This window comes from Dermacentor andersoni, chromosome 2 (assembly GCF_023375885.2).
Source record: "Dermacentor andersoni chromosome 2, qqDerAnde1_hic_scaffold, whole genome shotgun sequence".
Taxonomy (NCBI): Eukaryota; Metazoa; Arthropoda; class Arachnida; order Ixodida; family Ixodidae; genus Dermacentor; species Dermacentor andersoni.
Window position 1 is genome coordinate 173,457,764 of NC_092815.1, and position 13,314 is coordinate 173,471,077.

At 42.1% G+C, this 13,314-nt stretch overlaps 1 protein-coding gene across 1 annotated transcript; it reads right to left on the reverse strand.

The window, feature by feature from the left end:
- Positions 1-360: 360 nt before the first annotated feature.
- LOC129387232 (uncharacterized) lies at positions 361-12,786 on the reverse strand. The gene is made up of 5 exons (XM_055076024.2): positions 12,590-12,786; positions 9,506-9,657; positions 6,141-6,205; positions 4,086-4,172; positions 361-585 (listed from the first exon to the last, which is right to left on the reverse strand). Exons 1-5 carry the CDS (start codon positions 12,701-12,703, stop codon positions 461-463), a joined length of 543 nt encoding a protein of 180 aa, XP_054931999.1. The 5' UTR covers positions 12,704-12,786; the 3' UTR covers positions 361-460.
- Positions 12,787-13,314: the final 528 nt, after the last annotated feature.

Genomic DNA, 13,314 nt, shown 5'->3' on the forward strand with positions numbered 1-13,314 from the left:
TATTTTTGGACACTGGGCTAAAAGCTACAGCGCAACGTGAAAGGTTTCGATTGTTTTAAAAGATTAGTTTAAGGCTAAATGTTTCTGTTCCTTGAAGTGATTGACAAAATCCCAACAGCCGCAATGTTGAAAGAACAGAAAGCAAAGGTTCAGTTTAAAAAAGTAATACTTCCTTGAATCTAATGAGGAATCTCAATCTGCAACGTCTCCATTATGGATGGTTCAATTTTTGAATTTTCGTTAGCGATTGCGCAAGGTAGCAGCCCGCATTTGCGATCATGCCAAAAAATGAGAGAAGAGGGCAAGGTTGCTTGTCGTTAAAATGCGTAATAGATTTATACAAAAATGAGAAGCATTGCCTGCAAAGATTTTTCTAGCATTTTATTTTAGGCATACTATAGAAATACACAAGCACTAGGTACTATCGTAAGCCTGCTGTCATTTCTCCTGGTCCATCCCATTATACTTGACTGCAAGACTCCTTATCGTAGACCACAACTTCTACCTCGCAGTTCTTTTTGTATTGCTCGGTACATTGACTTGGAACATTGTCTTTGACTTCGTCCGTAGTCCATAGAGTGCACTCTGTGAAAAAATATGAAAAAGGAAGAAATTAAAGCTGCTGTATTATCCTAGCGGGTGAGTACACGTTACACTTGGCATCCATTCGTTTCCGGTCTTATCGTGCAGCTTACCTTATAGCAACACCAAAAAGACAACTAAAGAATATATACCATGATCATTTGTTTTAGATGGTTTAATGAAATAATTGATCTTCACGAGACCGCAAAAAGGACTTACTACTTCTTCTGACAACAATGTAGACGGTATGGCAGCATGCTTTAACGGCAAACGTTTCCCTAAAATGTGCTCGAAAACTCGAAACGTGATTGCCGACACTACTTGAAAAAGTAGTGTCGGCAATCACGAAGTGTTCTTCAAGTAAGCCGATGCCTGCCGCGAATAATAAAAATAAATTGGTTCTTATCTTCCTCTAGCGGTACGATGGAAAAAAAATTGTGAGGCTGCATCGGTATTACGCGTTTACATTGACACGTGGACTGGTTTATCTTTTTCGGGTGAACGCTTTTCTCTATGTAACAAACCTCATCGCTCCGCGCGGTACCCACCCGCATGTATCAAAAGATTCTCGAATGTTATCGATGGTTCTGTTGGCACCGAAGGTTCTGTAATCTGATTCTATGTGCGACGCGAACTGCGTATAATCTTCTGGGAGACACGTGGGCACCCGCGATATCTCTGGAACCTTTGATGAGTCGTGTATAAAAGCCGATGAGCTCGACTGGCTGATCATATTTTCGGCGATCGCCGACAGTGTTCACCGCTATCGTTGTTCTTTGAGTGTAGCTTGTTTTTGAGGGCACAGGTTGGTCCAATAAAATGCTAGTTTCGGCATTCGCAGTTTTGCTGCCTTCTTCACCATGACTACCACGTCACACCTGGTGGAGGTGCTAGCGCGCTTGCAAAGCCGCGAAGGAAGCCCGAACCCCGAAGACAACACCAACGTCGCCCAAGACCAGCGACCTAGCCGTAGCCTGCAAGGACTTCCCCCGGAGCACGGACTTCTGCCTGATACGACCAGGAAGACCGTGGCCAGCTCAACAACCACAATGGCAGCCCCAGCGTCACCCGAGTTCTTCAACAACCCAGAAAGCCCCCTGCCTTCCGTGGAACTTCGTAGGAGGATCCCGAAAGCTGGCTCGAAACTTGCGAAATAATCTCGACCTTCAACAACTGGACCTCTGAGGATAAGCTATGCCCTGTGTGTTTCTTCTTGGAAGATGCCACGAGGACTTGCTTCTACCAGCACTGACGAAAGCTCGCACTTTGCATAGCTGAACTTTGAACTTTCTTTTTTTTTTTTGGACCGTGTTACTCTGGGGACTTTGTTTTCGTTTTGCAGTTTTGTTTAGTAAGTTTCATTTGATGTTTTGCTCTCGTGTTTGTAGCATCGAGACAATGCTTTTTGAGATGGGGGCATTGGCACGTGGACTTCTTTATCGTTTTCGTATGAGCCCTTTTCACCTTCTAACGAATGTTATCGCTCAGCACGGTACGCGCCCGCATGTATCGGAAGTTTCCGAAAAGTTATCGGCGGTTCTGTTGTCTCTGAAGCTTATGTGCGACACTAATTGTGTCGAACTTTCTGGAAGATACGCGGGCACCCCCTATTACTCTGGAAGTTTCGATGTCTCGTGTATAAAAGCCGATGCGCCTGACCGGCCGAACTGAATTTCGACGATCACCGACTGTGTTCACCGCTATCGTTGCTCTTAGAATGTAGCCTGTTCTTGAGGGCACTGGTTCGCCCAATAAAAGGCTAGTTTCGTCAGTCACAGTTTTGCTGCCTTCTTCACCGTCACTACTACGTGACTATACATGCTTCGTATATATAAGGTGTTTGTTTTCTTTACCTACGCCAAAATTTTAAAAATGACCTGTCGAAGATAACACAATTCTAACGCTTCATCCAAATTTTTCGATGAGGCGGCCATTACTTCCACAAGACATTAAAATGCTTAGTTGAATAATTACCATAGTGGCGATAATTAACAAGGTAATATTGTGCAGCTGTATAGAAGGTACAATGAGCAACGACAACGACATTGCCTTTATTTGCGTAGTCCCCAAAAAAGAAATCGAAAAGGTGTATGTTTAATAGTGATAGCGAGAATAGAAGTGCACGACTGTAATGGTCTGAATATCGAGGTCCTTGTTCTAACGAACGACCTCCTACATTGGAGAAGTATTTAGATCAGAGAGCTACTTCGTATGTTTGCTAGCTCAGGTTCGAATCGGATTATAGTCACACTGGCTAATGCGCACATTTGTTGTGGTCCATATACCAAGCACCACATTGTATCTATTTACTATCCTATGTAGCGTGGTATGAACAGTTGTATCCAGGGTTCTTGAGGACGCATTAGTTCAGCTTTATGCAAATATAAGGAAGTAGAGTTATTAGCACGTTGGCTTAAAATATTAGATATGTCATACATAACTTCAAATAACAAAAGTTACGCAAGAAATTGCTAGGAATGGACCACGTAGTTGTATATCTCGGTTTTATTTATTTTTTACTTCAGCATAACTCATTCTTACCTGGCATGCCGACAGTAAGCTTTGTTTTTCATTTGCTGCTGTTTCCATAAGAAATAAGTGCAGGAAAAGGGTATTTAGGTATGTCAAATAAAGCAAGGAAGTATGGAAATTCCTTTAGCTGGTTTCACACGTGCAAATATTGCCGGGATACATTTCTTGCGGCATTATGTAGACCTAATTACACGTCTCCAATAGTGATGTAAAATAACTATCTATTAGGCCAAACATTTCGGTTTCCCTAGCAGACAGTGCATCGGACATATATTATAGCGTCTACTAACAATATTGGAAGTCCGTATGGATTAAGCTTTAGTCACCTTTCTGAATGTAAGTACACGGTAAGAACGGCATTCCTCAGTTTTGTGTATTACTTGGCAATGTGTAGCTGCCACGCGCACAAGAAAGTAAGTACACATTACGACAAAGTAGTTACCAGTGATAGCTCTTTAGGCTAATGATGTTCAGCTTCCTGCAGACGTCAGCGTATGCTAGCACTGCCCAGTCTAAGGCAATAGATCGCAACAGTTTTTGGGTACGTGTTCTAGACTCGGTGTCTTGATTTGAGTGAATACAGCCGTCGTATTAAGCGATGCAAGTTTTGGCGTACAACAAGTGACGATGAAGCTTTCTGTCTTGGTGAGTACCAGTAAGGCGAGGATAACATTTGCGATGTTGCTACGTGGCAGCAGTGAAGGCCGATTAAGTAGGGAAGGCGCAAGTAAGCAGAAACAACATCTGAGTAAAGAAATTGTGAAGTTTTCTAATACCATGGGGACATATATATGGTAGGCCTCGCGCAAATGCACTTGTGAAAGCATCGCTCCCGTGCTTAAAAGAAGTTTGCAGGGGCTGCGTTTATGATATTTAAATATATTAGTGTCGCAGCATTAAACAATTTGACTTTAAAAGATACGGTCCATGTGCCGGCAATACTTGTCCACTATGAAATACTAATTCCTTACCTGGCTTCCCATTATATGGAATGTCCAACACGGCGCACGTCTGGAAGTCGGCATAGAAGGCTCTTGCTTCCTGGTTTTGAGGGTCATCTGTAATATTGTGGAACGAATTTGGGCTTATGGTGCGTCTTGTCTTACTCGGCACAGGAGATAACACTGCGGCAAACATAGATTCAGAAAAACATTTAAGGCCAACGTTGTGAATCCATAGGTTAGCAAAAGAAAAAAAAAAAGACAGCCAGCTTTGAATATTATATTGCAATTCTTCGTGTGACCCTTCGTTCACTATGATTCGCAGTTCATTTACGGTACTGTTTCAGTTAGAATAAGTGCCGATATTCTCACAGTTTATTACTTATAGAAGACAAGTGAAATATTGTATGCGTGAAGAGCACATTGACGCCCATACAGCTTCCAAAATGAATGTGCAATTTATTGGCCTGAACACCACCTGCTTGCAGTACAAGGCCAGAACACGCCAAACTTCCAAAGTTCCTTGGCGTCATTCATAAGGACGTCGCTTCTTTTACGAGAACACTAATACAGGCATTTGATTTATTCTGGCATGAGCACTGTTACTTTTGCAAAAAGATTTCTGGTTTTTCTGCGAAGTAAAATACAATATGCCATTGCTGTTAATTTCTAGCTGCAAGCTATGCAATGTGTTTCCCTGACTCACTTAACATAATCTTTATTTAAGAGTTTCGTTTCCGTGAAAACTGTAGAAATTGTAATCACTTGGAATATTTGGCATGGTTAAAACTCGACAAACTAAAAAAAAAACATTATTGGAAGTGTTAGTGCCACAAATCTAACAACACTATCAGTCGACGACATCACGCCGATAAATACGATTCACCGATTCGATTCCCGAATGTGCAAGCGTCGTCTCAAGCTGCATGTTAGGCATAGCTGCGTTATATTTCATTGCAGGTATGCATGTTACGCATACCCGCAATTGACAGCACCGACATAATGCAGTGCGAAGTATTCTTAGGTGACCTTGTTTCGTTTACTAGTCTAAAATTTGGCAACGCCTTCTGCACCTAGGGTCGATTACAACGAGCTCGGTGGCCTTTGATTTTTGTTCTGGTGCAACATGTGCAGTTCTGCACCTGTTCTGCCCCATGTAACTAAGTTTCGATAGGGATGTCGCACAGCAATGGTACGTCTCCATCGGCGCTTCATACTGCTCCTGTTCTTTAGTGGAGTGAAAATTTAGTAATATAATAATACTCTGTGTTATACATGTGCCACAATATATCCGCAAGTGACTACGTTCCAACATGTGCTTGTCTCTTCATTCAAGCGGTTGATCTGATGCAATATGTTCAGAATTGGGGCAGTACCACTCGCTACACTAAAATAGTTTTACCGAAAAAGGGCACTTGAAACGAAATATATTTCAAAATAGATTATGCCGTCTCCCGTTTTATCCTTTGTTTTGATTTAGTATAGGACCGGATTTTTTTTTCATGTTGCAGCAAGCTGGAGATATCCAATGACCTAAACAAACGCAGTTGGTGGAAATTATATACCTGCATATTAACCCTTTTCTTTGGCTATCTATACGTTTTGTTAGGTGTGTGGTCTATGATCATGTGTGTTTCAAGGCTTAGATTTTTAAAGTTCACATGAACGCAAGCAACCGTGTAGCTTGCGCAATATGTTATGATAATTTCAAACTGAAGTTCGTGCTTTTTGTCCTCGGCATATTTTCCGGAATAATGTTTTTATTCTTTGATCCTGATGACAATAATTCAGGCCAATTATATTTCCTTTTCTCTCATTTACAAATGCGACGGTTCTATTTTCATGCATTCACCACCTAAATATGACTTCGTTTCTACAAGCACCACTAATTTTATGCACTTACTCACACCGAATGTGCCCCTGCTAAGGCGCTAACTTGTGCTTGTGCGCTGCCTCATAAACTGGTGTTAACCGCAAGTACATAATCACATTAATCCACAGAACAGAGCCGTTTCACTGCGCATACTGTTTCGCGTGCAATTCTAATACTTCCTCACGCATTCCAGAGAGGTATTTCATAGTTACCGTCGACAGTGACGAATGCCTTGTCCGGCGCGTCTCCTTTCTTGAAGTGGTATGTGATGTTCTTCCTGAAATGATCATCTGAAACTGTAACCACTTCAGCAATCAACTGTAGCAATACAAAAGATCAAGAACGATTACCTCTCGTGGCTTTCCCCATTTCAGTCCAATGAATGATATCTGTTGTTGATACATCTGATAATTTCAACCAATTCATCATATGTTTTATCAGCAATTTGTGGTTGGAAAAGCACGGTTAGGTCTGCCCATCTACTCCTTCTAGAATTCTTTTTGATAATTTGGAATTTCTGGTACATTTGTTCCAGGTGCGCGCATTCTCACAATGTATGCGGGAGTGTCCTCCGGTTGGAAGATATAGTTGATCGGCGCATTTGGCCATGTTGTGCTCTGCACACTAAATCATTGTAAGATTACCACAATAAGAAAGAAACATATTAGACAACAAAGTGAAAGAAGAAATTCTCGTTCACCCAGACTGTAGGAAGAGCCGACAAAGGAAACCCCCACGGGTTTCTGAAAGAAAGACCCGCATTTGAAGAAAAATTTGCCCCAGTGGTGGATTTGAACTGGAACCAAAGGCTTTACGGGTGTTTGCTCCAGCAACTTAGTTAACCGTAAGGTTATCGGATAGACGAGCAAGGGCGAATTCATCGAGAAATGAAAGCACATGTAGGGACGCTGAATATAGCAAATCAGTTTTGTCGAAGCCCGCAAGGTAAAGGAACGATCTTGCAACATTTTCGGTTTAACGGCTGTATGTGTAGGCTACTGCAAGCGATGATAATTTAATTTAAAATATTGTATTTTACAGTTCAGTAAAGTGCATCAATGTTTAATAAAAATGCTCATTTTGACTAGGGGTACCAAATATGGGCCTTTCAGAGGGCCCACGATGCGGCGGCCAGGCTCGGGCTGCCCGTCCCCACGTGGGTGCGGCCCGCTGCGCGATAATCGCGTATCTCAGGACTGTCAATAAAATTGTGCCACCAATCCATCCATCCCTCCATTCGAAACACAGTGCTCGGCGCACAATGAGTGTACGTGGACTCACTCACAATGGTGGCGGACATTACAACTGGTGTTATAAATGCCAATATTATAATAAAATAACTAATTTTTTCAAAATGATATTCACCAAATAAATTTTTTGATAGTAATATTAGTGAACGTCAGAACATTGCTAAATTGAAGGCACATTTATTCGCTGGAAATTTTGCTCAGCAATATTTAAAGAAAACGGTGACGAAATAGGCGAGCTGAAATTTATCATTTTTTAAACCACGGCGGTAAAACTAGACTAAATGTGCAATTTATTGCGAAATTAGATCGTTATTGAACATTACGCAACGCAGGATTGAAAATATTATGCCATGTGTGTTGGCTCATTTGGTGCTGTCTTTCCTAAATACCCCGATTTCTTTTTTTTTTAATATGATGGTTGTTAGTGAAAGCCAGCCGGTCAAACAGTGAATTGGTGATGGCAGCCACAACTTGGATACATGAAACTGCATGAATGTAGTTCGTGCAACTTATAATCTGATACACAGCCCGAATTATTGTCTGCGCAGGCAAGTGCGTGCGTGGGCGTGAGGTTACGATAGAGAGACGGGCCTACTTTTACAGTTTGGTGCAGTGCCATGATTGTCATAAACAGTGCCCGTGGGCGCGTGCCGGTGGCACAAACGCTGATATACAACATGATCTATCTCGCACGGCGCTCCGGCGTTCGCGTTGACGAGAGTGCTATCTCCGCGGCCACAACCAGTAAAACGAGCATTACCAGATGCGGCAACAATTGCACTGGCGCACACCCAGATTGTATCTAAAATACTATATACGGCTCGCTGTGCTCATGCACCCAATTCGGAGGAGTGCACATGCCGCATATCTGTCCATCCACCGCTGCGTTCCCGGCATTGGTCGAGCTGGTGCGCACGTTGGCTCCAAACGCGGTGCATTTTATAATAATATAATATTAATAATAATCTTTATTCAGTATAGTTAAAGCAGTATACAAAACGGAAGCGCCGAAGCCACAAGAGGGCTTGTACGGCGACAACCGGCAGCCGCGGCAATCTACGCGCCACACCAGAACTGTGTGATGGCACAACCATCACACATTATCAAAGATGCACTGGTAACATCAGTACATATTAAAGGTTCTCTAACGCTTGAACAGCAACTCTCAGTGTTTTGCGGGTGGACAAAGAAAGCAGCGCAGCACCCTGGACATGGCGGAATAATTTGCCGGTTCTCGCGTGCGTGCGGTCTCCGATGGTCTATCCACGAGCTTTATTAATCTGAGACAGCGGACTCTGAAAAGTCTGGCACTAATGCCCTAAAAAACACCGCATTAGTGTTTTCTTCATTTTCTGTTTAGCAGTAAGAAAGGTTCACCGTTCAAGAATTCCTTCTTTCCCGGTACTGAGGGCAAGGTATCTCCGCCGGTGTGGTTCAGTCAATCTGAGAGTGTGCTAACCAGTATCCGCAGAACCGGTATCCACAAAAAAATATATTACGCTGGAATTGCTCATGAAAGAAATTATCAGCCAATCCTCATGCTGTACACACCTTTAGTGAAGGCAGGGGTCAATGGCAAAGAGTCCTTATGAACGAAAAGCTTTCTCAATTACTTCTCAGAAGTTTAACACAGGGCAGCGTAAGTGCATCGGTAACAAAAGCTCGATCTGTTATAGAAATATTCCTGTGGAACTCGACAAGGTTGAAAAGTGCTCTGTATTTGTCACCTCAATTCAGCATAACGCCAGCTTTCCATTATTATATTCTTGACTTCTTAACTATCACGGCTAAAAACCTCAGCAATCTTATCCAGTTATTCCGATTATTTATCCTCTACGCATACACGACAGAGAGCTCCAATATACAGCAGGCCAAAGCTCACAACACTCCACGATCTTGTAGTTTCGTAACCTTTAGAATTCATTTTATTGTATTTCATTACTTAGGAAGTCATGTGACGAGCTAAATTACCATGGTGTTTGGTATATTTTTTTCCTAGGGAATTCTACGTACCTAGCGGTTGCAGCATTGTGGTCTGTAAGCCGATCAAGGTTTACAGACCACAATGGACCACATCTCTTTACCCATTCCTTGCCTCTACGGCGCCGGTTGCTCTACCGAAGGCTTACTGCCCTGCATCGACGAATTTCGTTTTGATTTGTGTCACGTTATAGCTGTAGAGTGCTTCGAAGATGTTTGTCATGAAATCATACTAGGATCCGCAGAGCACTCATGCTAAGGTATTGACAGGATCAGAATTCGCCCTTCTGTCAATTGTCTGCTTGAGCGATCATTCTGCCTTCTATGGCTAAGCGTTCATAACTCACTTCACGTGGCCCTTCAGGCCCTTGAGAAGCCAGACGTAATCAGCACTCGGTCCATCGTTATCATATTTTGTTCGGATGGCAGTCAGACAATCGAGATCTCCATCATTGTCAATGTCGAATATGGCGACGCCGTATGGGTGCGTCTCAAAAATCTGCAAAATTGTACAGTGGTATTGAAATGATGGCAAATAAATACATAAGGGTCAAAATAGCAATCACTAGACGATCATACCTTCAGAACAGTGTGCCGAATAGTTAAGGGCAAAAAGTACCCCGTAGGTTAGGATTAGCAAAACTTAGGGTCTCACTTCCGCCCCTAATTCTTTGTATTAGAAGCTCCGAGGCAACGATGTAAGATATCCAACCGTATATATCTTATTCACTTCAATATGGCAACAGAAACCTATTTCTGTATATTCAATGCGTATACTTGCGTAAAATAAGGCTTCATTTTGATCGAATAAAATAATAAGATGAACAACTATCATTTCTACACTTCACCTTCACACATTAGAATGAAGTAAATTGCGGCCAGTCAACTTAAGGACGGCCTGGCTACGGTCAACTAGGACACCAAAAGGATGTAGAAGTTCTAGGCAATAGCTTGTTTTCCAGTTTCACCGACTGTCTTGACCACTGGTCTGCATGCTTTAGCGTCGCAATGAGTAAAATGATGGTCAACCTGCAGCCGCTGCATGAAGACCAGCTTATGTGACGCGTGTCTTGTTAACAAACATAGGCATCTGTCTTCTGTAAAAAATTGTTTTTGGGATCGATGTACGGCTTCTTTGGTGCGTCGGGTCAGATGGCATAGTTTATTTATGCTGCAGGCAAATGTAAGGAAGTCCATACTAGTTCTATGCAAGAACCACTAAATGACAACCTAAAATAGACACATTTCATGTCGGCTTATGGCATCTGTTAGCCATACATAACTTATAATTAAATGGTGTGATTTGCAATGGATACCTTGTTATTTAAAAACTTTTGATATTCGTGTTACACTCTTTTTGTGTGTGAAGATTTCTAGTACCTTTCTATCGCATCAGTCCGAATGTGTGTTCATGTTATCAAATTACGTGACACGGTACCGCTGTTTCGCAATGCTATAAATCCCAATGCACCCGCAGTCAGTGGTTGTCCAGCAACACTTATTCAAACGCAATATTACCATTATGGCGTGTTGTATTATATAAGTGTTCCTCACGTCGTGGCATTGTTGAAATCAAATCGATAAATAACAGAATGTTTGAGAAAATTGCGCAATCCACCTGGCCTCGTGCATTTAGCTGCCGCTCCATGTGTTCTTGCACTTTGCTGACTACATTGCTATCTTCTTTGCCCATTCCTTGCCTCTACAGCGCCGGCTGCTCTACCGACGACTTACTGCCCTGCGTAGACGAATTTCGTCTTGATTTGTGTTACGTTATAGCTGTAGAGTGCTTCGAGGATGTTTGTCATGAAATCATACTAGGATCCGCAGATTTAGGCATTCGATTAGGTGGCCTTCAGAATCGGCTTCCTTTAAAAGCCACACAAAATATTTTGCGGAGACCCATATCGAGAAATGTGTCCATAAATATTGGGAAAGTCTCGGGATAATATTTGTCAAAGTGTCGAGCAAGATACACGCACGTTCAATTTAGTTTTTTTACTACAGTGCACCAAAAAGCATTTTGTTAAATAAGGAAGCGCAACAATACTGCATTTTTGCCGAAAGTTTGATGGCGCAAATCTCCTGATCTAAATTATTCTGGAAATTCCTTCCAAGTGTAAATGCTTTCCAAACTTGCATATATTGCGCTATTGCAATACAAACCATTGTAATCTTGCAATACGGGCACCGAAGTAAATATTTAAAAAGTTAATGATTGTTTCTTTTTTTGTTTGATGAATGTCTTTCTCCTTATCGGGCAAGTAATGTCCGCCTCTCTGAGCAATCCAACCCAAGGACTAGAATTATGTTATCTAAAACAGGCGATTTCTGACATTCCGCAAAATTTCAGATATGAGCAATCCATATTTAAATTTTGGCAGAAATTATAGGTAACACTTTTTTATGAAGATACGTAGGCAAACCTGGCTATCTTACAAATTTGTGCCTTAAAAGTGTCTAGCACGAGAGAACCAGAGCGCAGGATAATCGGGAAAGGGGAAAAGAACATTGGCACATTCCTTTTCGTGTTTAGCTGTTACGCACTGTGTGATTTAGGATTGAAAAAAATTTGCCTCAATTGCACCAATGATCCGATGACAACACCAAAATTTGAACACTTGGGTTTTACGTGTCAAACCACGATCACATTCTGAAGCATGCCACGGTAAACTCGACATCTTGTTTTTACAGCCTGCCGTTCTTTACAGTTCTTTCTTTTGCGAACCGGGATGTAGGCCTAGTCAGGAAACATGCTTTGTCTGCTTCCTTTTGCCTCATCTCGTTGGCATGATACATTGTTGTATATGTGCGAATGTCAGAATAAACTTCTAAATACGGCAGCAGTCACCTCGATATAAATCGCAACCTCGGGCGCAGCGTCTCACCTGCATAGGCACTAACCAACCGCGGCAGGTGATATAACCGCACGTACCAAACAAACGCGTTCATATAAGATTATTGTTTATATGTTATGCGTGTCCCACTATATTTTTCATAGGAGACCAGTAGAAAAGTACTCATCTAGTGCGGTAGATTTGCTTGCGTATGGAATGTATTTCATCAAATTATGCAAATCTCGGGAACTGTGGAAATGGGTGCACGCGAAGCTTTCGTCAGCCTCCGGGGCAATAATTACGACAAGGGACGCGCTATACTGCTCGTGACAAACTCACACGACCTCATTAGAGCTCCGGGCTCCCATGCTGTGGTAACCGAGTTCGATACCAACCTCCAGAATTGTAAGTTGTTTATGTATGCATAAAGGTACGTATTAAGGTCACCCTCGAGGGCACATAAGCGGGCGGACATAAACGTACATACAAACAAACCGCAAATTTGGAGGGAATAACCTATGAAAGCTATTGCTTTAAAAATGCACGCTTAGCAAAAGTTTACAGAGAAAAAGGTAAAACAGGGATAATACATGCCTTCATTATATCTGGGACATCCTGTGTCTCTGCATTGGATTCACCGAAAACTGGCAGTGATTTTAACCCAAAGGCGCAGATACACGCTACCACAAAGGTATTTACTTGCCGCATTTTGCTTCGACCTTGTGCCGTGTGTTTGTGACCCGAACGATACGCTACGCTCTTTTATACGAATACAGCACGGCCGTTTTTAGCGTGTGCTTCGAGAGAAGTTAATTGCGGCTTGTGCATACCAGCGTTTGAGCATATGACTGTGAGAGCAAATTGCAAACGTCAGCATTTTTCCCTTTTGCGTGCGATGATTTTGTTCTTGATGACCGGCCAGAAAGTTTGTGACGGCAATTTCAAGCTGTCCAATTATTTTTGCCGTCAGTCGCCCGGACAATAACTTTATAGAGACAGTTCAGTGAACCCTCTACTGTTTCCACGTGTCTTTTATCCGTAACACGATTGAGGGCGTTTTTTTTTTCTACGTAGGCAAATATTTGCTGTTTTTCCTCTTTTTTTGAGCTGCTTCCAATTTTCCAGTTAAGCACACTTCATTCCTGTTCTACCTTGTTCATTCACAAGAATAACCGACGTAGACAAGAAGTACCATGCCTGTAATTAACAAGATAAGGCGAGTTCACATATGTTTTTGCTCTCCGCAATAGTTGAGAGTTATGTATAAAATATGTTAAGAAGGTGCACATTTCACTAAGATAAACATAATATCTAATTTC